Source organism: Pelodiscus sinensis, chromosome 6, assembly GCF_049634645.1.
Source record: "Pelodiscus sinensis isolate JC-2024 chromosome 6, ASM4963464v1, whole genome shotgun sequence".
In the NCBI taxonomy this organism is placed as follows: Eukaryota; Metazoa; Chordata; order Testudines; family Trionychidae; genus Pelodiscus; species Pelodiscus sinensis.
This window is the reverse complement of record NC_134716.1, coordinates 10,191,722-10,217,009: the sequence shown is the minus strand read 5'-3', so window position 1 is coordinate 10,217,009 and position 25,288 is coordinate 10,191,722. Positions and strand designations below refer to the sequence as shown.

General features: G+C 42.0%; 1 protein-coding gene across 4 annotated transcripts in view; it reads right to left on the bottom strand.

The window, feature by feature from the left end:
• The window catches only part of ECPAS (Ecm29 proteasome adaptor and scaffold), an 84,182-nt gene that overhangs the window by 35,778 nt on the left and 23,116 nt on the right, over positions 1 to 25,288 (bottom strand). For all 4 annotated transcript variants that reach the window (XM_006118851.4, XM_075931431.1, XM_075931430.1 and 1 more), the window contains 18 exons: positions 22,270 to 22,441; positions 21,578 to 21,717; positions 19,085 to 19,166; positions 18,754 to 18,873; positions 18,490 to 18,575; positions 18,182 to 18,260; positions 16,916 to 16,965; positions 16,278 to 16,344; positions 16,063 to 16,185; positions 13,422 to 13,525; positions 12,494 to 12,617; positions 8,870 to 8,950; positions 7,796 to 8,009; positions 6,988 to 7,079; positions 4,770 to 4,904; positions 2,944 to 3,109; positions 2,313 to 2,485; positions 1,550 to 1,651 (listed from right to left, as the gene is read on the bottom strand). In XM_006118851.4, coding sequence (XP_006118913.2) covers positions 1,550 to 1,651; positions 2,313 to 2,485; positions 2,944 to 3,109; positions 4,770 to 4,904; positions 6,988 to 7,079; positions 7,796 to 8,009; positions 8,870 to 8,950; positions 12,494 to 12,617; positions 13,422 to 13,525; positions 16,063 to 16,185; positions 16,278 to 16,344; positions 16,916 to 16,965; positions 18,182 to 18,260; positions 18,490 to 18,575; positions 18,754 to 18,873; positions 19,085 to 19,166; positions 21,578 to 21,717; positions 22,270 to 22,441 — 2,110 coding nt within the window. The remainder of the gene's footprint in view (positions 1 to 1,549; positions 1,652 to 2,312; positions 2,486 to 2,943; positions 3,110 to 4,769; positions 4,905 to 6,987; positions 7,080 to 7,795; positions 8,010 to 8,869; positions 8,951 to 12,493; positions 12,618 to 13,421; positions 13,526 to 16,062; positions 16,186 to 16,277; positions 16,345 to 16,915; positions 16,966 to 18,181; positions 18,261 to 18,489; positions 18,576 to 18,753; positions 18,874 to 19,084; positions 19,167 to 21,577; positions 21,718 to 22,269; positions 22,442 to 25,288) is intronic.

Genomic DNA, 25,288 nt, shown 5'->3' with positions numbered 1-25,288 from the left:
CATCCAGATAATTCTCACCCCTGCTTGAAGTCCCCTGCTCGGAGTGCTGCATTTTGCAGAGATTTTCAAAGCTCCCTAAACCATTTGGATGCTCAAAACTGATGGCAAACTGATGTACAAATCCCTTGTTTGACTTTGGAAACCTCAGTCCTTAGCTTTTACAAAATGCTTTATGGAATATTTGACAGCCTGCTATGAAGTGATACTGTAAGTCATTAAAAGCATTCTGCATTTGTCCAAATCAGTAAACAAAGCGGGACTGGTGCTGCAGTGTCCTTGGCTGAAAACCTAAAGGGTTATTCGCTTTTTTCAGCTCTCCCAGTCAGTGTAACATATGGAGGTTTTATTGCACTCAGACGTAAAAAGATTCCCCCACCCACCACTTCAGGAAACAAATGGACATTAAATGTTCTATCTGGTCACTGAAAAGCTGAGCAGCACATTCTAAGTTTAAGAGGTGGAAATAAATTCTTTTCCACTCACAAGGGACACATGGCAAGATTTAGTTTGGTTCGGTGTCCCTTTTCTCCTCCTCCTCTCTATTCATTTTATTTGTATCAGGACCAGAACAGGCAATGAACTTTGCTTCTCATTTAGTTGTGTGTACGTACACACACACACACACACACACACACACACACTTTTTTACTATTACATATAGCCCTAAGGCCTGATTTTCAGAGGTGCTGAGCACCTACAGTTCCCATTGACTTCAATTAACACACCAGTTTCTCAGGTCTAAGCAGAATCATTCCCTTAGCTTACAGTCTTTCAATATTAGTTTCCCACAACTTCAGATCAGGATGAGTCCCTTTCGTGGCTTGTACAATCATGTCATGTTACAGGGTTTGGCCATGGCAGTTATATTTGATACTCACTAGTCATGTCTGCATCTGCTAAAAAGTGATTATGATCAACTGAGAAAGGGAAAACCAACCTGCAAATGCAGAACACTATCCCGCATCTTGTTCAGTAAATTAGCAACTCTCAAATACAGTGCAGAATTGGAAAAATAAAATACATTTCCACAACAGAGCAGAGTTCTGGGATTAACAAAAATCTATTGCTGATTTTATTCTAAAATGCTTAATGCAACAGAGCTATAACATTCCAAGTCTTCCCAACACAATTTCTGTCATTTGTTTACAATTTGTCACAGGAACAAGATATTTTCACATTCAAGGTGTACATTTACTACATTTTGAAAGACCAGATTTTCAGAAGTGGCCTCTAAAAGAACCATTAACACAAGCACTTCCGCCTGGGCTTAACTTTACAGGCACAAGCCGCCCTATTGGAAATACCTATGGAAGTGTGTGTAGGACTAGTGAACTAAAACTGAGGTCACCGGCTTTCCATGCACAAAACTTCTCTTCTCGATCTACCTGCCTGTTTTGCAAACAGAAAGATCAGACCTGAAAAAATGGAATGAGTCATTTCAAAGAGCCGCTCCATGTCCCTTTGTAAATGTGGCCCAAAGTATTCAGTAGGGTAATCTTATCTCAATAAGCATCTCAGTTAGTTGTAAAGGAAAATATTAGAGCCTTACCTCCACAGAATCCATGAGTCCTTGCAAGAGCAGTTTCTGGTGTGGAAAGTCTCCATCTCCCACTGGAAAGTAACCCAGTGTTTGTATTGCTCGTTCTTTCATCTTAAATATAAAATCACAAGATTTTATTCATACACGCAGTAGGCCTTTTTCTATATAGGAGGACTCCTAACGTGAAAACCAGAGCTCTATTCGTATGCTGTCACACATCCCACTCAGTTTAACCACACACTCTTAGAAATCAGAGATGGAAAAAACCTACTAGCTGATTCAGTATATCCTCCTGCCAATAGACAACGTTTCCCTACAGTACAGTACTATCTGGACAAGAAACCCACTAGAAAATGCCCCAGTGGGTTTTTCCCTCACGCCATCAGAATTCCAGCCCATAGCGTGTCCCTTTCACCTAGGACTAGAAAAGTTCTTCCTGCTTTCCAGCCTCACTGTCCCATTTTCATCCCATTACTCCTAACCAAGAAGATAAAAACCCCCCACAAAATTATTATTTATTGAAGGGATTTTCTAACAGCTTTTAGCCTAATTCTCCTGAACTGAAGCGAGGGGTAAAACTCCCAGTCAGTGGGAGCAGAGTAGTTATATCAAGACTGAGCACTTTTTGAAAATGTCATCACCAAGGCTGTAAGGGTGACATCTCTCACTTTGATAGGTCATCACACTAGCTTCACTGTAAACCCAAAACAAACAAGAATCAACACAGAGAGAGAATATGCCAGAAACAAAACTTAAACAAAACAAATCTTGCCTTATTTGTTTCCTTGCCAGAAGGGATTCTGGACAGTAAACTTTCAACAAGATGCAGCTTGGTAAACCCGGTGCCTTCATTGGGAATCGGCAAGGGGCCGTTCCTGCCAATTTCCCCTAGTGCTGTACAAGCAGCAACTGCCAGGAGTGGAGAGGTGCTATCCAAAAAGGAACCTACATAAAACCAAACAGGATGACTTGGTTCTCGTCCCTACAATCCAAGTGCAATCAAAAGTATGTATATATAATTTTTTTTAAACAAGAGGCCACATTTTTCTCTAACAGAGAAAACGAGAAGTGAAGTCAGAGTTAAAACTGAGTAAAACTAATACAAGTGAGGGAAGAATATGCCACAAAAACACACCTGCTCATCTCTCACACGGGAGCCTCTCTCTTAATACTGGAGTATCGAGCATTGTTTACATCTGATTAGGCAACAGTGATGGAGACATTTTTAAAGTCTGGCAAATCCATCAGACATGTGTTACTCAGCAAGAAGTGCACTGTCAGTAGATGCAGCCAACCTGAGAAATACCCTGAACCAGGTGTAAATGGAAACTATGTTTACACAGATTCTCATGTTAAGTACCATCAGTGCCAAGGTACAATACAATAGCCAAGAGTGAAGTTACCTATTGTTTCTGTTGCAGTCTTTATGAGCTGGTCTTGTTCTGGCATGACAACAATATTTGGCTCTTCTATGTCATGCATTTCCACCACTCTGATTTTCCTTTTGGCTAGGTACCTTCCAACTGTGAATCCCAAAGCCAACAAAGACCCATGCTGGATTTCCGGGTTCTACAGACAACAATAATATTGCAAGAAGTTTACATAAATACAATCACGTGTTTTACATAAAGCATCCATGAAAAGACAGATGTATAGGTAAGGCCCAGGACACAGCATGAAAATTCTGAGCTATAGCGCAGCTTATGGGGCGGTCTGTAAATGGCTAGTATTGTCAATATTTACTACAGAATTTAAGCTTCCCGGGGTGATTTTCAATAGCCAGCGGATGTAGGAGGTCACAGCAACCTCTGTTCCTAAACCGCTTAGGATCTTTTGAAAACTTCTCCCACATAACTGGGAGAGCACATCTGTACTCCTTTCGTTTATAAATGTATCCTTCTGTAGGTCAGCAGTACTGTCTTACCCACATTGCACACACAACAGGGGTCAAGTTCTGCTCTCATATATGTCAGATAAAATCCCTTCCATTCAGTGGAGTTACTCAAGAGTCACACTACCGTGAGTGAGTACAATCTGGTCCAGTAATTCTAGATGAGGTTAAAAACTGCCTAGTGGGATATAAGATAGGAAACTCAATTATAACATATGTCAAGAAAACTATTTCAGTGTTGATCTTTGAACTGGAAATGTCTTGCTAATATATTTATCTACTGGCTAGATTCATTGGAAAGGATACTCAGCAGGAATAAGGCTGCAAGATTTAAAAGGTGCAAACACCAGATTTTTTTTAATGTTTTTATTTGATCCACAACATATTATCTTGAGGGGAAAAGGAGAAGAGTAGATCTAGATGGGACTAGAAAAGCTCAAAGAGGGAAGAAATGTTATCACAAAAAGTATTTATTTTATGAGAAGACAGATTCCATTTTATTTCCAATAGCTCAGCTTAGCTTTAACACACAGAACCTCTCAGGATAACATGGTGCAAAGGCACTAGTAAAACAGATTACTGAGATCTATGTAGGGATTAAAATCAAATAAGTTATTTGGGAAAACATGGCTGAGGGATCTGACCCCTTAGATTGCAGCAGATGAGTTACATAAAGAAAGTTATTTACTTAGTTTCTTTAAGAGAGGATGTTTAAATTCCTCATGGTTCACAAGTCTATCAAGGGACTGAGGTAAGCTGCAGAGATAGGGACAATGAGAGCAAGAGAAAGGCTCAGAAGGAAAACACTTCTAGTAGTGATAAAGTTACAGGAGGTAAAGGCTGTTGTCTTTAAAAATCAAGCCCTACCTAGCAAAGGCTCCTGGGTAGGCCTAGCTTTCATTGCCCTGCGCTAAGGGAGGGAGCTATGGCGTAGCCAGGGGAAGGACAATGAATGACAAGTTAACTATTTTCTAAATTCTTTGGTTAGTTTTAATTGCTCATGAATAAAAACTTATAGCTGCTTGGGGTAGTTGGTGCAACTCATTATCATGCAATGGTATAAGGACTATTTAATAATCCGCTTCTTAATTGTTCCCAACTGTCCTAGCTTTGTGTAGGAGAAGCGTCCAATATTTACTTAGAAGTACTGTTCTGCTCAATTACAGCAAATTTTTTTCCTAGCTCCAACAAGAAACCAATTTCTTCAATGGTGCTTTTCCCTTTAAAAGAAAAATCACTAAGTCTCATAATTGTACTGCATGCCCAGAATTTAACATCTTCATTTAAAATGTCACTAAAAAAAACCCTACTAGAAATGGATAAAGTGAATGTAATTACATGATTGTCTTTTGCTGTCTTGATCAGCTGCTGTATAGAGGACTGAAGTTCGTTTCCAGACATTGTAGACAACACTACAGAATACAACAATGCTGCCAACTCACGCATCTCTTCCTTGTTTGTATTCATCAGACTCTGTAGAAGTTAAAACAAACCCACAAAGACTGTACATACATCATCGATGTTCTATCTTCAATGGAGTTCAATACATCAGAGGGAGGTACTCAATTAGACTTCATATTTTACTCTAAAGTCTTTTTAAATCTGCAGTATCATCACTTAGGAAGAACGGCTCATGCGCAAAAGGGGGTTTTTGCACAAAGAGGAGCCGTCTACACAGCTCTTTTTAAGCACAAAACCTCCTTGTGCAAAAGGGATCCGAAGAGGAAATGGAAATGCGAGTGCGACATATGTAAATGAGCACTCCGTTTGCATTTTCTCTTGCAGAAAAGCCTTGCAATATAGACAAAGCCTAAGTAATTTGCTTAGGATCCAATTCAGCAGAGAACTCGTGCTTAGGTTTCAGCATGAATAAGGGGGCTATTCACATGTTTAAAGTTCATATGGTGTTTAAATGCTTCCATGTTTCCCAGTCATTAAGAGCTCAAAACCCTGTGGAATTGTACAAGACAACATTCCTTAGCTCCATAGTGCCAGAGTAGACTTTTCTTTAGCTTTTAATCTCTTCACTTAATAAATGAAAAAGTGTACTTAAGGCAAAGGTAGTGTCACACACATACAGAAGTTAAGAAATGGAAGTTACAGTTTTCACAGCAACATTAATTCATATTAAAAATATACTAGGGGGCTACGCTCGCAAACTCCCCCTCGCTCTGGGGGCAGAGTGTATGGCCAGGAGGGAGGGAGCAGGTTGGGGGTGCAGGGTCTTGGCAGAAAGGGGGAATGTTGAGCTTGGACAGCAGAAGGGACACAGGGTGGCCTGGGTAGTGGAGACCTGGTACAGCCGGAGGAGGACGGGGTGAAGGGGAAGCGGGGTGGAGGAGGGGCCCAACCCCAGCAGCTTCTCCCCTGGGGCATGAAGCGGGAGACAGGTGGAATACCCCATGCCTGGAGGGGACAGCGCCAAGGTTGGCCATGGCAAGTGGCTGAGGACAACAGTGGAAGTGGTCGGTGGCGGCAGCATTAGGCTGCAGATAACATCATTCCGCCGTCCCACAGGAAAAAACTTTTTAATATATGAGAGAGTTATTATGGCAGTGTTAGCATAACAAAAGTAAATTTGTTTCCTGATCTGTCTTTTTTAATTATTTATAACCCTATTTGTTGCAATTAACTCTACACACAGAGGGATGGGCTGGTGTCTGCAGAGAGGGAAATGCAGAAAGTGTTATACACTAAAACACTCTCAGGTCATCTGAATCCTGTATGAATTTTGTGAGTGGGTACACACGTGCGTACGCACACTTGAAGGATTCAGGTGACCTGACATCATCAGAAATAAAAACAAAAACACAAACCTAAGAAGTTTATCACCACTAGAATACTGCCAATGGAGTTATATATCTTGATTCAAAGCTTACATCAGTATATTAGCCTGCCCTCTACCTACCAACCTCAAGAGAGCTGCCAGAGCAGCTTCCCGCACAGGTAGATTGCTACAGGGTAAAATAATACCCATAAACGACTGGCGAATGGGAACTGCTGTGATACGACTGATAGACCTGGCTCTCAGGGGATGTCTACATTGTAATAAGACACCTCAGCTGGCCCATGTCAGCTGACATGGGCCGGTGGGTTTCATGCAATGGTGCTGTTGCAGTACAGAGGTTCGAGTTTGACTATGGGCTGGGACACCATGAGGATGGAGGGTCCCAGAGTCAGCTGACATGGGCCAGCCACAGGTGTTCAACTGCAGCATGGACTTACTCCTTTTAAAATCTCCCAAGGTGAGGGAACATAGGTTATTGTCTACACTGCAGCTGGGAACATGCTCCACAGCACAAGTGGACAGACAGGCACTAGCTCTGCTTGAGCTGTGGGCCAGACTGAAAGGTTTGGCGGGCCCTGCTCCCCCTGTGCTGATGTCACCTGTAATAACAGTAAGTTTATTAAAAAAAAAAAAAACACACACGCCACCATCAGACAATGTGATTTGTAAATGAAGTGCCCTTTATATAGAAAAATCCAATGCCTATAGGATGAAATGACACATTTTGCTAACATGAACAAAATAAATCCCCAAATGTATGCAACATACCTTTATCCAATCTATCTTATCTACAAATCTGGTAGCTAGTTTTTCTGGGTATACCGAAACAACTTCAAGAAGACAGTACATGACAGGCAAACCTAAAGAATAATTAAAGAGTCCAGTTATAGAAAAAATTGCATTTTATTTTCTATTTACAACAAACGATAAAAACAGGCAGATGATGCCCACATCAAACATCAATGCAAATTAAAAATCCCAGAGACTACAGAAAGTCCAAGTCATAACTTTACTGCTGAGCACTCTCTCCTGATGCCAGAAAGGCTAAGAGTTGGTATGTAAACGTATATTTCGAGTCAACTGTTTTAAAGATACATGAGTAGTTTGTGACCAAACTTGAAATTGCCTCAGATATCGGGTGGAGTTTCAACAGACAAGAGCACAGGCACGGACTTTTGTTTTTGCCGGTGGATGTTCACTCATTTCTGCCTCTCCCCTTCCATGTAAGTGGGATGAAGGAGAAAGGCGGGGGAAGGGGTGGGGGAGAGAAGAGGGGCAGAGAAAGAGGACAGAGCCACAGTCCAGTCATTAGGGCCCACAGAAGATTAATGCAACCTGGTATATGCTTAATCACCACCCCTATTTTTTTCAGCAGGTCCTTAAGCCTCAGAGCACCCATGAAGTCAGCACCTATGTTCAGGTGTGCGAAGACTATAAAAAACACTGATAGTACCAGGTACTATTGTGGCATCCTCTCTAAGTTCAGGGTGTTGAGTACGCTTAGCCTATGCTCATTTCACAAGTTATAGGAAGAGCTTTTCTTCTTTCCTCAGCACTGTGACCTGTGGCTCCTTACCTCCGACACTGGACAACAGCTGCTGAAGGAGGCCAATATAGATCTGCACTGGGTTGGTTTCTCCACTTTTTGAGGAAGATATAAAGTTGCCAGCCAGGAGGTTTCTGATGTAACGGCCAATTGCTGGAGCATGGTCTTGCATGTCAGCTAAGCTCTGAGAGGCTGGCACCACCCCTGCGCTATGAGCAAGACACATTCGCAGGTACAGGACTATCTAAAAAGAGAAGAGAATGATACAGGGTGGAAGGCAGTTCACAGAGAAATACAAGTCAGAGAAGACAGGGAAGGAAGGTGCTATGTTTAACTCGCTCAAGAAAAATACAATTTCTGATTCAACTCCATTTAACAAAATAAAAGCCTGGCTATATTACAGGACATACTCTAATACACTACAAACATAATGCACGTTGCACTTTTTGCAATACATTAAACATTCTGCAGTCTCAACACTTACAACAGGAATTCTGAGTCCACACTGAAAACCTCTGACTTCATCTAATTATAGTTATGGTATGTCCCTCAGGGACGGATGGAGGAATATTTGGGGGGCTCCACTGGCCCCTTGGGCACAACCAAAAACTAACTCAAAGGGGGATGCTCAGTTCAAAAAAGTTTGAAAACTGCTGGATTAAATCATAACTCAAATACAGAAGTGCTTCTATACCAGTGTTATTTGCATCTTCTCTCAGAACGCAAGTTACACCAGATTAGTGTCCTGTAGCCCATTTGGTTAGTAATATACCATGTGGATTTGGTTTGTTGTGTCTGAGACTCATCGAGGACATCAGATCACCCTCCTGTAACTAAGCAGTATCTTAGGGTGATAAGTCTTCAGCTTTTGATTTCCAACCGCTGGGGGACACCATCAGTGACTTCTTTTGCGAGGTTAGGATGGCAGGTGTGTTCACGGTGGTATGGTTAATAAAACCTCCTCAGAAAACCATCCCTGGACACATACCAACAGCTGAGCTGCTTCAAGTCTCCCATTTTAGGGGAGATTGTTTCCCCGGGGGCAATTTCTTTCTGAACCCACATGTAAGAATGTCTCACTATTGCACTGAGACACACAATTACCTCTCCAAATGTAGCAGGATTGAATGGCAGGACGGCAGTTCCAGTCATGTATTTAGCAGGAGTTTTCATTCGGTGGGAGGCCTAAATAACAGAACACGTATTTAGCAGCAGTACACACAGTACTGTAAATGGTTCATGTGACACTTCCCTCGCCTGATGAGAATTGGCTTATGAGTATTGTGACAGACCCAGACGAGCTGGCTGCCACAGTCTAATGGAGGGCAGGGATGCAGGGTGCTGGATAAACAGTTCTCTTATTCACTGAATAAACTTCCAGAGTCTGCTACCCTGTAATTAAGGCAGGTATACACCTGAGGCTAATTAATAGCTGGCCTGAAGGAGCAGGCTAATCAAGCATCTGCAGGCAATTAAAGCCTGGCATGCTGCTTTGAAAGATTCCCCCCAGGTAAGGAAGGCAGAAGGAGAAGAGGGATGTACCAAGAGGAGAAAATGTGTTTTTTTGGAGAAGCTAAGAAGGGAAAGATTCAGTCAGGTACCAGAGAAAATACAATAGAGGGAGCATTTGGGGAAGCAGCCCAGTGAAAAGGCTGTCGTCTTGGGACTATAGGTGGGCCCAGGTCCCCCTCCCCCTCACAACCTTCCTGCACCACAGAAAGACCTGATTCTGGGAGAAGGTGGTCCAGGAATTTTGGAGGGATCTCCCCCTCCCCATTCATTGACTTTGCAAGGATGAAAATGGTTCAATAAACTGTTCCACGAGGAGTACAGCTAGTTCAGATTAGAAGCCTAATCCGAACTAGCTACTCCGTGCCGCGTGTAGCCGTGCGGCACGGGGTTCGAACTAGCCGGCATTTAAAAATGGCGCCGGCCAGCTTCATGCAAACGAAGCCCGGGAAATTCAAATCCCGGGCTTCATTTGCAACTGCGGATGACTACATTACCCCCGCTACTTCGAACTAGCGGGGTAGTGTAGACATACCCTCTGGGGGCACCTGGCATTGGCCACTATCAGAAGACAGGATACTGGGATAGATCGACCTTTGGTCTGACCCCATAAAGCTATGGCTCCCAGAAGCCTAATGGCTTGATCAACTCAACAAACTTGTAAACTCCCTTGTCTTATAAGTCCAACAGTATTTTGTCCTAGGAAGACATGTGACCATGCTACCTGGTACTGAAATCCATTTTGAACCTGGTATTTTTCCACTAAAAGTTTATTTAAGCAATGGGAAGCTATTAACTTTTTGTTTTCAGCTGGCCTTTAAAACTGCTTCCCCCCCCCCCCAAGAAGAAACTTGAACTGTGAAAGACTGTAGACCTAACAGAGTAAAGATCATTCTCAGATTGAAGCTTTTACCTGAAATATGAACTGTTTAGAATAGTGGTCTCCAACCTATTTAAGCACAAGATCACTTTTTAATTGAAATGCACTGTAGGGACTACCTCAAACCTAAATGCCCTTGCCCTGCCTCCTTTGTACCCCTTCTTTAAGGCCCTGCCCCTGTTCACTCCATCCTTCCTCCCTTTCATCAGGCAGGGGGAAAAGGTTGGGGCGCAGGCTCTGGTCTTGGGTTAAGGGATGTGGAGCGTAAGAGGGGCTGAGCTAAGCCTGGAGCAGGAAGTTGGGATGCAGGATGCAGACTCTGTAAGGGAGTTTGGGTCTAGGGGGCTCAGGGCTAGGGCAGGGGTTTGGGGTACAAGAGGGGGTTTATGACTTGGGCAGCAGTTCAGGATGCAGGCTCCAGCTGAACACTGCTTACCTCAGATGGCTTCTGGATGGTGGTACAGTGGAGCCAAGGCAGGTTCACCCCTGCCCTGGCCCTGCACCACTCTCAAAAGCAGCCAGCAAATCCCTCCATCCCAAGCCCTGTGCTCCCCATCCGTTCTGTGGAGATAGGATACAGGGGGGGGCACCCTAATATCAGCACCCCATCCTCTCCCTTCCCTGCCCAGCAAGTGGGGGGAGAGGCAGCTGATGTGCCAGCATTTGATAGCCTCTTGGCCAAACCAGTCAAGATCACCTGTAAGAGGCTCCAAGATCTAACAGTAGATCCCGATTTACTGGTTGGTGACCACTGATTTAGAGTAAGAATTTACGTACAAGTTTCTTAGATTAGAACTAGCTATACATTCCCTATTCATTTTCATTCAGTAATTTACTTTGATTTGTCTGTTTGCACTTGCAACCACTTAAATGCTACTTTTTATTACTTAATAAAAGACACTTTTGTTTATTATCAGGCCCAGTGTAAATAAATGTTACCTTGGGAGAGGGGGAAGCAACCACTGTGCATATAGGCATCCTTATGAGCTTTCCCTGTGTAAAACTTATCACAGTTCTAGGTTTCAACAGTTATGTCCTCATATTCTTTGCTGAATTGGGGGCCTAATGAAGCACAGACAGCCTAAGCAAGCATCCAAAGTCAAATCAGTGAAAGAATTTGGATCAGAGCCCATTACTCCAGTTTCTTGAAACACTAGGGCTGTGTCTACACTGGCCACATAACCCGTAATAGCTATGGAAATGAGAGAAGTCAGAATAGGGAAATGCGCGGGGGATTTAAATATCCCCCGCGGGATTTAAATAAACATGGCCGCCGCTTTTTTTCCGGCTTGGGGAAAAGCCGGAAAAGAGCGTCCAGACTGGCGCGATCCTCCGGAATAAAGCCCTATTCCGGAGGATCTCTTATTCCTACTTGCAAGTACCTTGCAAGTAGGAATAAGAGATCCTCCGGAATAGGGCTTTATTCCGGAGGATCGCGCCAGTCTGGACGCTCTTTTCCGGCTTTTCCCCAAGCCGGAAAAAAAGCGGCGGCCATGTTTATTTAAATCCCGCGGGGGATATTTAAATCCCCCGCGCATTTCCCTATTCTGATTTCTCTCATTTCCATAGCTATTACGGGTTATGTGGCCAGTGTATACACAGCCTAGATCTTACTCCTCCTTTACATTTAGTTCCCTAGATTTTGAAGAGTTAAGTTAATTTAGGTAGGGAAGTCATTTTGCACATTGATCTTGTCTGTAAAGTGTTCATTATATGGACCTGCTCCAGCACACATTTATTATTTACCACTTTCATGTGAAAACAAATACTTCAAGGTGTCCCTGAAAAGGTGAAAAATTGGTTTTATATCCTTCGATGCTTCTATTAAAAAGAGATCTGCCAAATGGTGGAGGTGAGGGGTCAGGGGAGAGAGAACAGAGGGTTCTCCTGTTTGTTTTGACACTAAAAATTCAGGTCATACTAATTTACTAAGGTGAAGGACTGCAATCTCAAGTGACATCACAAGAGCCAAGAGAACAAAAAAGTGAACAAAGGGATTTTCAGTCATTTAAAAAGCCCCAGAATTTTAAATCACACACTTATTTAACTGGAACGACTCAGATTTTGGATAAAAAGTTTTTGCTAGAGATTTAACACTATCTCCCCCCAATTACATTATATTTGCTGCTGATGCAAAATGGTGATGCATCAATACCGAAGTGGATTGGAATGTTATACAGGCACACCTTGAAGAGTGGAGAACAGAAATGAGATGAAATTTAATAGTAGCCTAATTTCTACTACAAGCTGGTGACTCATCAGTTGGAACTGACAGAGGAGGAGAGTGACCTAGATGACCCTAGTATAAATTCTACCACAGTCATTCTGCCAGGCTGTACCTTGTCTTGAATGTAATGGACCATTTCGGGGAAAGAAGGCATCTGTTTACTGGCACTTTCCTTTTCGTTTTTACCAGGAAATGTTCTCAGTACGCGCTGTGCTTCTCCATGCACCTCCTCCCGTCTTTCAAACAGAAAGATAAGAAAGGAATGTTACTTCCATAGAGCAAATGTTATTTAACAAACGAGAGTTAATTTCTTGTGGGAGAGGGGCTCTGAGGAAAGAATGTTGTTTTTAAGCAATGCAGAGAACTAGCAGCAGATTACAGAAAATAAACAGCCTTTTGATTTTGGAAGAAACGAGACTGGACAATAAGAGATCCTCTTGACTTACATAGAACGCTATTCTCATCCCTACAACACTGTCCCCATCTTACCAAGCTGATGTCTAAGCCACTTCCAATCTTCCTATCCCCCTGTTCTAGAAGTTGTATTTTCCTCTCTTTACTTATTCTTTTTCACTATTTTATTACTCTGTCCCTTACCTGACCCACTGCAAGCCTTCTCATCACGTACACATCCAAACCTGCAGATCCCCAGGCTCCCACTAGCCCCATGCAGTACAAGATGTGCTAGCTGTAACTGATTTATTTAGCTTTATCCAATTGTATGCTAGCTTGGTAAATCAAATCTTGAGCACTTCAAGTTTTCACATCATCAGTCTATCCTCACCTAGGTTGGAGTGTTGCTTTTCTATCTTTCACCCCACCTTTCTGTATTTAAAAAAATAAAAATAAAAATAAAAAGATTCTGTCATGGGTTACTTATGATTTCTTTTCCTCCTCTGTAGTTTGTCAAGATAAGGCAGAACTACAGGTCGTTGCATGTCCACCATTACTGCTACAACACAACAGCCAGTTTCCAAAAATCTGCATTGATTTTTTTAAATTTTAATCACAATACAAAGTTAACATCGCCTGATACTTACGGATCACCAGCAGCTAAAAGCAGTAAGTATCTGGAAGGAATGTGATCTGGCGGGAACACTGTGCTTGCAAATTTCACAGCCACCTGACGTACTTGGACTTCAGGCTGAAAAAAATTATATTTGTGTCAACACAATTGAAAGCTTTTAGACAAAGGCAACTGCATGAGAAAAAAAAACAAAACCTTAAGATGAACCTAAATAGTTCCAACAATAAAAAATATACTTCAGTAGAAGGAAATAATTGTTTTGCCCTACAAGTTACTGACCTAGGCAAACTAGACACGTGTCTATATGGTACCTCCACCGCAGGCATTGATGTTTGTTTGGTTCTTTAGTGTCTACTTCAATAAAAGCTCTGTTAACTGGCACTCAATTAACCAGTATTTAAAATCTCTCTCAACACAAATGTTCAGTATACAAAATATCTAATAACAGTGTTCCTACTTCGTAAAATACTCTATTACTTTGAAAATTTAAAGCCACCTCTCTGAACAGATTTTTGGTGCTGCAAGGAATAGAAAAAGCACCAGTTTTTATAGTAGCACAAAATGGATAATTAAGTGTGTAAGTACACATGTATACACATTTCCTTTTGGGAATCCTGGGCCATGATCTCAAGCCCTTAATCATCGAAGCAGTTATAAGACAAGAATTTGCAGAATAAGATGATAATAAATAGAATCACAGTATCAACAGATGGAAAGAAAAACTATTGGCTCATTAAACTCAGTCTCTCTACAAAGTTGGATAGACTGTCCAGATAGAAGGTAAGTTAAGTTCTCTCTTCAGGCCCAGATATCTAAAACTGCATGGGCAAAATTGTCATGCATTTACATACTTAGTTTTGCACAGGTAACTGTACATCTCAGGAAATGCATGCACAGCTAGCCACAAATTGCAGTACCTCCATGTGCATATTAGCTGCACGACTGCAAACAATTCTGAAAGGACAGGCCTGGATCCAGGGAAATTTTTAAACAAAAAATGAAAGGTTCCCTGATATCTTTATTCCAATCAGTAGACCATTTTCTAAGCATTACACTTCTTTACATTGAAAGCCCCCACATAGATCTAACACTGACAGAGACCAGAAGCTTCAGGATCTCTACCAAGCATTTATAAATCTCAACTACCCACCCAGAGAAACAAAAAAGCAAATTGAAAGAGCCAGACGAATACCTAGAAACCATCTACTTCAAGACAGACCCAAGAAAACCAACAATAGAACACCACTTGTCATCACCTACAACCCCCAACTTAAACCTGTCCAACACATTATCAAGAAACTACAGCCTATATTGGAACAGGATACCATACTCAAAGAGGCTCTGGGAGACAGACCCATAGTCTCCTATAGACAACCACCTAACCTCAAAATGATTCTTACCAACCACCACAGGACATACCACACTAATACCAACCCTGGTACCTTCCCTTGCAACAAACCCCGTTGCCAGCTTTGTCCACATATTCATTCTGCTGATACCATTATTGGACCTAACCAAGTGAGTTATAAGATCAAGAACACATATTCCTGCGCATCCAGAAATATAATCTACGCTATCATGTGCCGAAAGTGTCCGTCTGCTATGTACATTGGACAAACATCTCAGACACTTCGCCAAAGGATTAATGCCCACAAAACAGATATTAGACAAGATCACAAAGAGAAAACAGTTTCTTGCCACTTTAACCAGAAAGGACACTCTCTAAATGACTTAGCCACCTGCATTCTGCTACAAAGACCTTTTACATCTGCACTTGAAAGGGAATCCTCTGAACTGTCATTCATGTTAAAATTCGACACTTACCGACAAGGACTTAACAAGTCTTTGAACTTTCTCACCCATTATCAAGACAGTTTCCCCAATTATCACCTGTAATACCATTAACTCACAAACATCCCACTCTCCCTACCTTTAATATCAGCAATTCACAGACACTTACCTTCCTTCCTCCCCCTTCCCACCCCCCCACATCCTCCTTCTGTTCTGCAATGTGATTTGTCCTTTTCATATTTGTTCATTTTTTTAAATTGTATCCTTTGGTATATATGGTTGTGACTACTTTCTTCCACTATTTGATCTGAGGAAGTGGGTCTGGCCCACGAAAGCTCATCATCTAATAAACCATCTTGTTAGTCTTTAAAGTGCTACATTGTCCTGCATTTTGCTATAGATCTAACAGTACAAGGAAAATGGAAGAAAAGAACATCTCTAACAAAACAGAGTGGAGACAACGAAGGGGATTTGAGCTAAGTGAATGATAGGGGGTTTTTTTTTTTTTTTTTTTGTTACTTTCAAGCCAAACACAGAGGGTTTTTTTGGGAGAGTGGGGGGCCCCAGATGAAATTAAAAACCATACACACACTGAACTAAATGTTTTACATGTCAGCTTGAAATTATGACATCTTCTAAATAAAACGCTTCAAGACTTCTTTAAAAAAAAAAAACATAAAAACCCAACCCCACAAAAAGCTCTTCTGGCCAAAACTAATTTCCTGTACTCACAAATGGAGCCATGAAAAATGCATTTGTGGTAAAAACTTATATTACATTACCCCAAAAATATTTTCTTAGTGCTACAGGAGATACAATGTGGAGAAACTCTTCTTTAAAAAGTGACATTTGTCTCAAACTACCTTTATTAGGTATGAAGCCACAAGGGCCTCCATGAGTGTACGCTGTGCTCCTTCCAAACTACTATATGCTCCAACCATCATAGACAAGGCCTCTTGAATAGCAAGTCTGGTGTCGGGCTCTTCCTGCAATAGGAAAACAAGAGGATGTGTTACTCTCTGATGTGTCCACCACAAAACATTTAATAACCTTTCCCCAAACCTGCATTATCACCTACCTTGCACAAAGCTTCAAAAAACTGCTGGACAAGAGCTATGTCCTTGGTAAAGAGCTGAGGCATTCGGCTGAAAATAGAATCATTTGAGAAGGTTAAAAACAAAAAAACCCACACACACACACACACCAAACAAGCGTGAAATGCATTTCGTGTCACGCTTTTCTCTACAGCTCACCTCAACATCCAAGCCTAATCTAATCAGCACAAAAAAGATGTTCCAAATTATCTGCCCCCACCACCACGCCGTTACTCCAATTCACCACCACTAAGTGTGGCTCAGAAATCAAGATGTTCTGTGAGACAGCTCATTTGATAGCAAGCTCGAAACTTCTGGACACAGCTCAGAGATTCACGTGCTTTTAAAAACCATGAACTAACAAAGCTGCAGCAATCTAGAGAAGAGAGCCATTTTTACATCTTCTCTGCATACTTCCATGAACTATCATTAGTCGGTCATAGCATAACCATCCACCACCACGTGCCTCAGTTTACAGATGTAGAGCTGTCACAAGACAGTGCTACCCCACACACTGTGCTCTGCTGCCAATGGCCATGTGGCATGATGAGAACTCATTTGAGTTACAAATTGTTTTAGAAAAATAACGGACATCCCATTACTGAAAATGCACTTTAGTTACCTGGAAAGTTTTCCAACGGCTGAATACGCCATTGACAGCAGTTTGGGATCCTTGAATATAAAACAGTAAAGAGCCAAGTCAGCAGATGGACACGCACGCACCCACCCCCATCCCCCACAAATATGCCTTTACTTTAGATCCTGTCTCTTACTGTTTTAAACGTATTCCAGGGACACACATCCCCAGAAAATAAAAATAAAGTCACAGAGCAAAGCACCTTGTAAATGAAGAACATAACAGTTATGTTCTTCCAGCAGAAAAATGGAAAATTATGACAAAAAAGCTGAATTTATCTTTCAAGAAGGAAAAACTGCTGGGATGTGGTAGGTACATGAAGTGGTGAATAAGTGAGACACCTTCCAGCAGGCTTGTCTAAATGAATGACTTGCACATGGCAACCTGGAGTGTCAGTCGAACTCCAATGAGTCTGCTGTGAAATAACTGGTGGCAAGGACCCGCTGCTGCACATTACAGAATGTTTAGCACACAGCAGCAAAGTTAGTGTGCTGCAGGGTAGTGCATGGTAGAGTGACACACCAGCCTGATGTGCAGTAAGTGTGCTTCTACAAAAGCCCCAGTCCTAGAAAAAAAACAACATATGTGCTTAACTTCAAGTACATGAGTAGCCCCATTAAAGTCTTGCAATCAATAGGACTACTCACATGAGTAACTTTAAGCACTTGCATGCAAGACTGGGAACTAAATGGCATGCCAAAATTCATACAGGAAATTTATGGAAGAGCAGGAAATATAGTTTAAGTCGTAGTTCAATACCACAAGATCACCTTTCCTCTGACATCTGCTCATGAAAATATTTCCTTATACATTCTTTTAAAATCATCATAATGCAAGAGTATAACAGAGACAGCACAAATCAGACCACTTGATTTTTTCTTTGTAAACCTAAGCAAATAAATCCTTGCAGTACTGCTGTAGCTGTGTTGGCCCCAGGATATTGGGCACACAAGATGGGTCCCTAACTTTTGTTTGCCAGAAGCTGGGAATGGATCATTTGGCGATTGCCTGTTCTGTTCATTTCCGTGGAAGCATCTGGCATCGGCCTGTCAGAAGACAGGTTACTAGGCTAGACAGACCTTTAGTCTGACCCTCAATGGCCACTCTTACGAGAGGTAGTATCTTGTATTGGCCCAAAAACTATTGGTTTATTTCACCAACAAAAATTGGTCCAATAAAAAGATACTACCTCACACACCTGGTCTCTAAATAAATAAAAGTAACTCTACAACAAATAGCCTTTCAACTCACCTCTTTGTATTCATTAATCAGTTTCGTAAGTCCATTTAAAAGCATTGGGCCTAGTGGCTTTATTTTACTTTCTGGGCAACTGCAATTTAAAAGAAGATGTGTTAAAATATATGCACTTCCTTCAGTCCCTGTCATCTTCTCTGTTCTGCTAGTACTACAGTTTAACATAAAAAATATTTTATCTTTTTGTAAAACCCACTTGCAACAGAAACATTCTTTGCCTTAAGCACAGCTACATATTTAGCATGCAAAGTTGTCTCTAAAAATTACTTTAGTTTTGCATCTATTACCGTAAACTAGTTGCTTACCTTATACAAATATGATGTACAAACTGCAGAGACAGAGTTCTGAGTTTTGTGTTTGTGTTTGCACCAAAGAGTCCATCATATACCACCTAGTGGAAACAAGAGAAGATTGGATACAGTGATTGGTTTAATTTTTGAATATTATTTGCACTCCCTTCCTTCCCTAGCCATCACATGCCGTGATTACATTTAATTTCTAGGCACTGGAAGAGTTGCACAATAAGAGTAAATGTGTTGTGATTAGCTACTGTGAGGTTAAGGCGATACCTGAATATTAGCTGGAAATGTTTCTGCAGCTTGTCTGGAACGTAGAAGATGAGGAACAATCTTTAATTTAACCCGGGTGCTGACTGGATCTCGTTTCAGTTCTGGCTTAAGAACAGCTCCCTGTCAGGAGCAAGGTGTGAGATTTATTTGAATGTTGCTATTACTAACTTAACTGCTAAACTATTGTTAATTAAGGAGCCTGTATTTAAAAAAAAAACCAAAAAAACCCACTCAACTGTTTAGCAAAAACAAAGATCAAAAGAGCAAACTCAAAATGATTGCTCTATCTAGCAAAAAAATAGCATGAATAAAGCAGGAACAAAAATCTTACCTCTTTAGTTTTCAGTGGTATATCTCCAAGGTACACTTTGTACATTTTATTGACGATAGTAGGATTATTCCAGTCAATTAAGCTAGAGACGTGTTAAAGCAACATGTTAATTATGGCATCATAATTTTATTTAATAATACATTTTACAGATTTTGAAAAAAAATCAAATCTAATTAGCTTCAACTGCAGCCTAATTTCACCTTCTCACCATGCAAAATATAATTTGCAGCCATCAGGTAAAGAATAAAAAGTTACAGGCAACTCCATGGCTGCGTCTACACTGGCCGCGAGTACTTGCGCAAGAACACTGACGTTCTAATGTATGAAATCAGTGCTTCTTGCACATGAACTCTGATGCTCCCGCTCAGGAATAAGCCCTCTTGCGCAACTGTTCTTGCACAAAAGGCCAGTGTAGACAGGCAACATGAATTACTTGTGCAAGAAAGCCCTATGATTAAAATGGCCATCAGAGCCTTCTTGTGCAAGAGAGCATCTACACTGGCATGGATGCTCTTGCGCAAAAGCACATCTCTTGCGCAGAAGCACATGCCAGTGTAGACGCTCTCTTGCGCAAATACTTTAACGCAAAAACTCTTGCGTTAAAAGTATTTGCGCAAAATCTTGCCAATGTAGACGTAGCCCATGTGTTCAGGTACTCCACAGATGGATTTTTGCTTTCCAAATAAGCCATAAAAAACCCACTGTTGTGCCCTTTTATTCCTTCCCCTGACATGGGAAATGTGAATTTAGAGTTGGTGAAAAAAAATCATGACTGTCCTAGAGAACAAACATTACTTCTTAGCCACAACACTGGTCTGGCCTGGGCATCAGGAACCACAAACTTCCTGCTTTCGTGTTTTGTCTCTGACCTGGCTGGGACACTCCTATGAGGGAGAAGATACTTCAAATCCAGGCTCATTCATCCTTGGCCTCCCTGATGAGATTGACATTCGGTTGACAATCACTACAGTGGTTTTAGCTATAGGTACCATTGTAGGCTAGGAGGTAGATTTAGTCCAAACCTGTTTAGCACAGGACACATAATAACCCATTGATCAGAATAAGTTTGTCACTGTAAGACCTGGGATCTAAGCAGTGACTGTGGACCTTTCAGCCCAGTGTCCCATGTTGTCCACAACCAAATGAGCAAAAAAACACAAACACAAACACACCAACACCCCCCCCCCCAAAACCTGGGAGGTCAAGTACAACATACTTTTGGCTACAATGACTGATCCCTAAACATGCGGTTAACATATGGGACCTCTAGCAGCTGCATATATCGAACACACGATGGGCTGTGTCTAGATTGGCAAGTTTTTCCCGCAAAAGCAACTGCTTTTGCGCAAAAACTTGCCATCTGTCTACACTGGTCACTTGATTTTGCGCAAAAGCACTGATGTTCTACTGTCCGAAATCAGTGCTTCTTGCACAAATGCTTTGACGTTCCCGTTTGGGCAAAAGCCCTTTTCCAGAAATGTTTTTGTGCAAGAGGGCCAGTGTAGACAGCTAAAAACTGTTTTCTGTAAAAAAGCCCCGATAGCAAAAATGGCGATCGGGGCTTTCTTGCGCAAGACTGCGTCTAGATTGGCACAGACGCTTTTCCGCAAAAAGTGCTTTTGCGGAAAATCTAGACGCTCATTTCCGCAAATGCTTTTAAACGGAAACACTTTTCCGAAAATCATGCCAGTCTAGACGTTGCCAATGTGTTCCAACAAACATGTTTCATGCAGAGGCACTTCTTAGGGCATACGGCAGCACCACAAGGGGAAGAGAATGGACAGGCACTAAAGAATGGAGTCATTTCCTCAACCACCTTACACCAATGAATTAAAAAAAAAACCTCTCTGGCTCTGATTGAAGTGTATTGGTAATGCTATGTGGACAAGACTTCCCATCACTTGCTTATGCTATACTTGGCTCAAGCCAATACTATTAGCCCCATACTGACATGAGTACTGAATTCACCCACATACAAGAACAGGCATACTGGGTCAGATCAAAGTTCCATCTAGCCCACTATTCGGTCTTCTGACAGTGGCCAAAGTAAAGTGCCCCAGAGACAATGAACAAGAACAAGTATCAAGTGATTTCCCCAGTCATCTAGTACCAGCTTCTGACAAACAGGCTAGGGATAGAATAGTCATTGATGGACCTATCCTCTCTGAATTTATCTAGCTCTTTTTGTACTTTGCTGTAGTCTTGGCCTCTACAACATCCCATGTCAAGGAGTTTCACAGGTTGACTGAGTTGTGTGAACCTACTACCTATTAGCAGATTTGTTTATTTGAAACCTGCTACCTATTTAGAAGGCTGGTCAATCCAGCTCCAACAACAGTCAGTTTGTGTACAAATAAGCTAAGAGATCAGTAGCACAACTACTCTGAGAGAATGTTGTTGTCCCTTCTCAGCATGCCATCTTTCGGGATCACTACATCAACTGCAGTGATTATTAAAAATGCCAGTGCCCAGGTTTTAAACTGAAGCCATTACCTTTGTTTGCTTTTCAGTTCCAGGTCTGCTGCGGTGGCTACACTGTGCCGTGTGTCGCTGGAGGCGATTACCAGGTGTATGACAGCTTCAAGCTCTGGTACCTGCTCAGCTTCAATGAACTTTACTATCCCCAGTTTGCACTGTTCAGCAACACAGAAGAGAAAGTAAAAAAGTGACTGACCGGAAGACGCGCTACATCCATGTAAGGTTTTAGCAGACTGATATCGTAATGCTAAGAGAAAAACGTCATGCTCTTTCCATCTCTTCAACATGCCCACATGGGAGAAGCTAAGCTTTTTAGATGGCAAAGAGTCTATTTGCATGGGAGGGTTAACACACTTGATAGAACAGGTCACAAATGCTCTTAGATCTAAGAAGAACACACAAAGGAGGACAGCGCTCAACTGTGTATTCACTAGCAAGTTCTAAAAAGGTGTTCTAAAGTTAGAGGGAAAAACTCAACAGCTCAATAGTGGCAGCCTTACACCTCTGTTTCACTACCAAGTGCAGGTTTCAGAGCAATGTGCACATACAGAGACCTAGTCAAGCTGGACAAGCCATATTTTTTAGCACGAATGCTACATTTGCTTCCCACCATGCATTCCTTGCATGTGGCAGCCGTTGTATCCACCAAGTCATTTCACTGAAGTTTCCCTTTCGTACACCTGCATAGCCCATGTGATTTGCATTACCTGTTCCAGCTGTTCAGGTGTCCATGGGCTATCTCCAATTACCCGCTTGGCTGCATAAAAGCTCATCCCTGGAGGAGGCTGAGGAATCCCCGAACTTCCAGCACTACTGGATGAAGAAGAGCCCTGTGCTGATGGCACGTTTTGGCGACTCTGTGATTCATTCAGTACATACCTGGAAGGAAGAAAGGAACACTTGGAGTGGACCTGTTAAAAATACCTGACTAAAATCAATTCCTCATTACAAGCCCTAAGTGATCAAAATAAGTGTCGCTCTTCCCTCCTTCTCAAATATTTTTTACCACAGCAGAGCCTTGCCAAGTAGCATTAGTGATAGAGAGACCCACTGCATGTCAGAAGTTAGCCTGTAAGCAAACACCAGGTGCATTACACAATGTAGCTTGTTTATTGAGCGAGTACTTCAGAGGATACTTTCCTGCCTAGCAGCAGGTCTGCAATCGTAAATGCTGCAAAAGGAGCAAAGGCCCAGTAACTCTGGACTTCCTGATAATGCTTTGGTATTAAATGTTTGTTGAGAGGGACGACAGATATTTTGGTGAGAGTCAGCAGGTTTGTGGATCAGTGAATTAATGAGTTTTAGCTGTGTTAGTATTTTTTTGCCTAACTGGAGCCTATAGGATCCCCTCAATTTCAAAGAGGAGACTGGGATGCATGAGAACACACAGAAGGCAACAAAGCAGGCCTGTTTCTGCTCAGAGGACAACTCAGATGTGACGAAGGGAGAGCAGTGGCCACACCCACACACCTCCCCCCTCCCCGCCTCCGCCCCCGCCCAATATAGTCCTTGGAAACAACCCACTTCTGCAGTGTTAATACTGGAGACAGGCAACAGAATCCACATTTTCAGGCACTGGTCTTTGCAGGCTACCTCGGCCTTGGAGTTGGAGGTTTCATTTCCAGCATGGGTAGGCATACTGACAGTAGCTCAGGAAAGTGCTCCTGCACTAGCTCGGATGGAGCTGATATGCTAACACAAGCACTGAAGCTGTCGGGCAAGTACAATCACAATCTGGACCTAGGTACTTATTAGTGTGGCTAGCTCATCCCACCACCTGAGCTGCCACAACTGCATGGATGTTTTTATCATGCTAGCTCCATCAGGGTGAGCACAAATACCTCCAGCTTCAAGTGTCAATGACTGGGCCAACCTTTCTGAGAGCAGCCACACGTACTTTGAGGATGCAGGGGGACAGTCACTCCCCATGTGTGCTGCAGAGCCAGCTAAACCCACCAGGACATGAGAACTGTGGCTCATAGACCAATGGGAACAATTTGTTATTGCTCTGAAAGAAACAGTCTGCTGTGTGGTCAGTGTACAGGGGCACTGAGGTAGAAAACAATCTTATCAGGGCCGATGAATGCTCATCCCGGCTCTGGAGAACAGCCTTTGATGCACAGAATTTGAACAACTGTTTGATTTGGGCTTTTAAACCCTTCTTTAAATCCTACAGTAAACTGAAGCCTCCAGGAAACATTTAGCACTAAAATGTATGACGACAAAACAATCCAGTAAATGGGCAATAGGCAACTGGGAACAGAGATCAGACCTTGTAATTCACTCCAAGATCAGAACATAATAAAGGAAGCTGCTTATCACAAAATATGACTTAGGCTATGTCTAGACTACATCCCTCTTTCAAAAAAAGGGATGTAAATTAGGCAGATTGAAATTGCAAATGAAGCCTGGATTTGAATTTCCCACGCTTCATTTGCAAAATGGTGGCCGCGCGTTCTTTCAAAAAAGGGCTTTTCGAAAATAAAACGGCCGTCTAGACGCAGCTCTTTCAGGGAAAAACCCCTTTTTCGAAAGAACTGGTAAACCTCATTTTTTCCAGGCATTATGGTTCTTTCGAAATTGGGGGGTGGGGTGGAGGGGTTTCAAAAGAACCGCGTCTAGACAATGGTTTCACTTTTGAAAAGCCCTTTTTTCAAAAGAATGTGCGGCTGCCATTATGCAAATGAAGCATGGGAAATTCAAATCCCAGCTTCATTTGCAATTTTGATTTGCCTAATTTACATCCCTCTTTCGAAAGAGGGATGTAGTTTAGACATGCCCTTATAGTCCAGGAATACAGAACCTTGTACTGCCTGATCAACAACTATAGCCTTCTACTGAGATATTCTTTCCCCTACAGGCTTTGCCACTAAATACAACAGAATGTAATCAAGGTCAATTTAGATAGCACTCATTTATCAAATTCATGACTTCAGTACATATGGACCAAATATGACCTGTGAAGCATATCACAGAGCAAGTTCCACTGAGCAATTTTATGCAGAGAGGCAAATCAAAGTTACAACTGGCTATGCATGGTTTCCACACAAAGGCCAAAATTTTTAAAGATGGCCAGTGATGCTGGATATACAAAGTGAGAGGCCTCTTTAAAGATGTCTCAAGCGGAACACACAACACCACTGATCACTTTTGAAAATCTTGGCTGCAGCTCTTTGGTGCTTTTGAAAATCCCATTCAAAGTGCAACAAAAGCACTAGTCTCACTGTAATACAATAGGCCATCTCCTAAGTCATTTACGCACATCAGAATATCCCACCATTCACCTGCAATCAAGTGTGTCAGGGGCAAATTCCTACATTTAAAATAATTTCCAGCATCTTTCCAAATGACTGCTTTCTGAATACCACAAATAAGTGGCACAAACAGAGTGAAATGGGAGGAGGCTTTTGAAAAGTGCTGATTTAATATGCATATACCAAAAGAGTGAGATCAGTAAAAGCACACAAACTAATGCATGTATACAAACATGCTCTGAGAGTTGATGCACACGCCAACACCAGCTGTTAATGAAGATTATGACATCTCTAATGAGAAGAAAGTCACAACATAAATCTTGTCCCTATGGGGAGGAGATCCTATGAGGTACAAGCCCTCATTGTCTGTTCCTATCTAAAGCGGTTGTGTGTGCTCAGAATCTCGGAGGATCGGCCCCCAACAGACCAAGTACAGAAATTAGGAAGTGAAGCGGGGAAGATAAGAAACCAT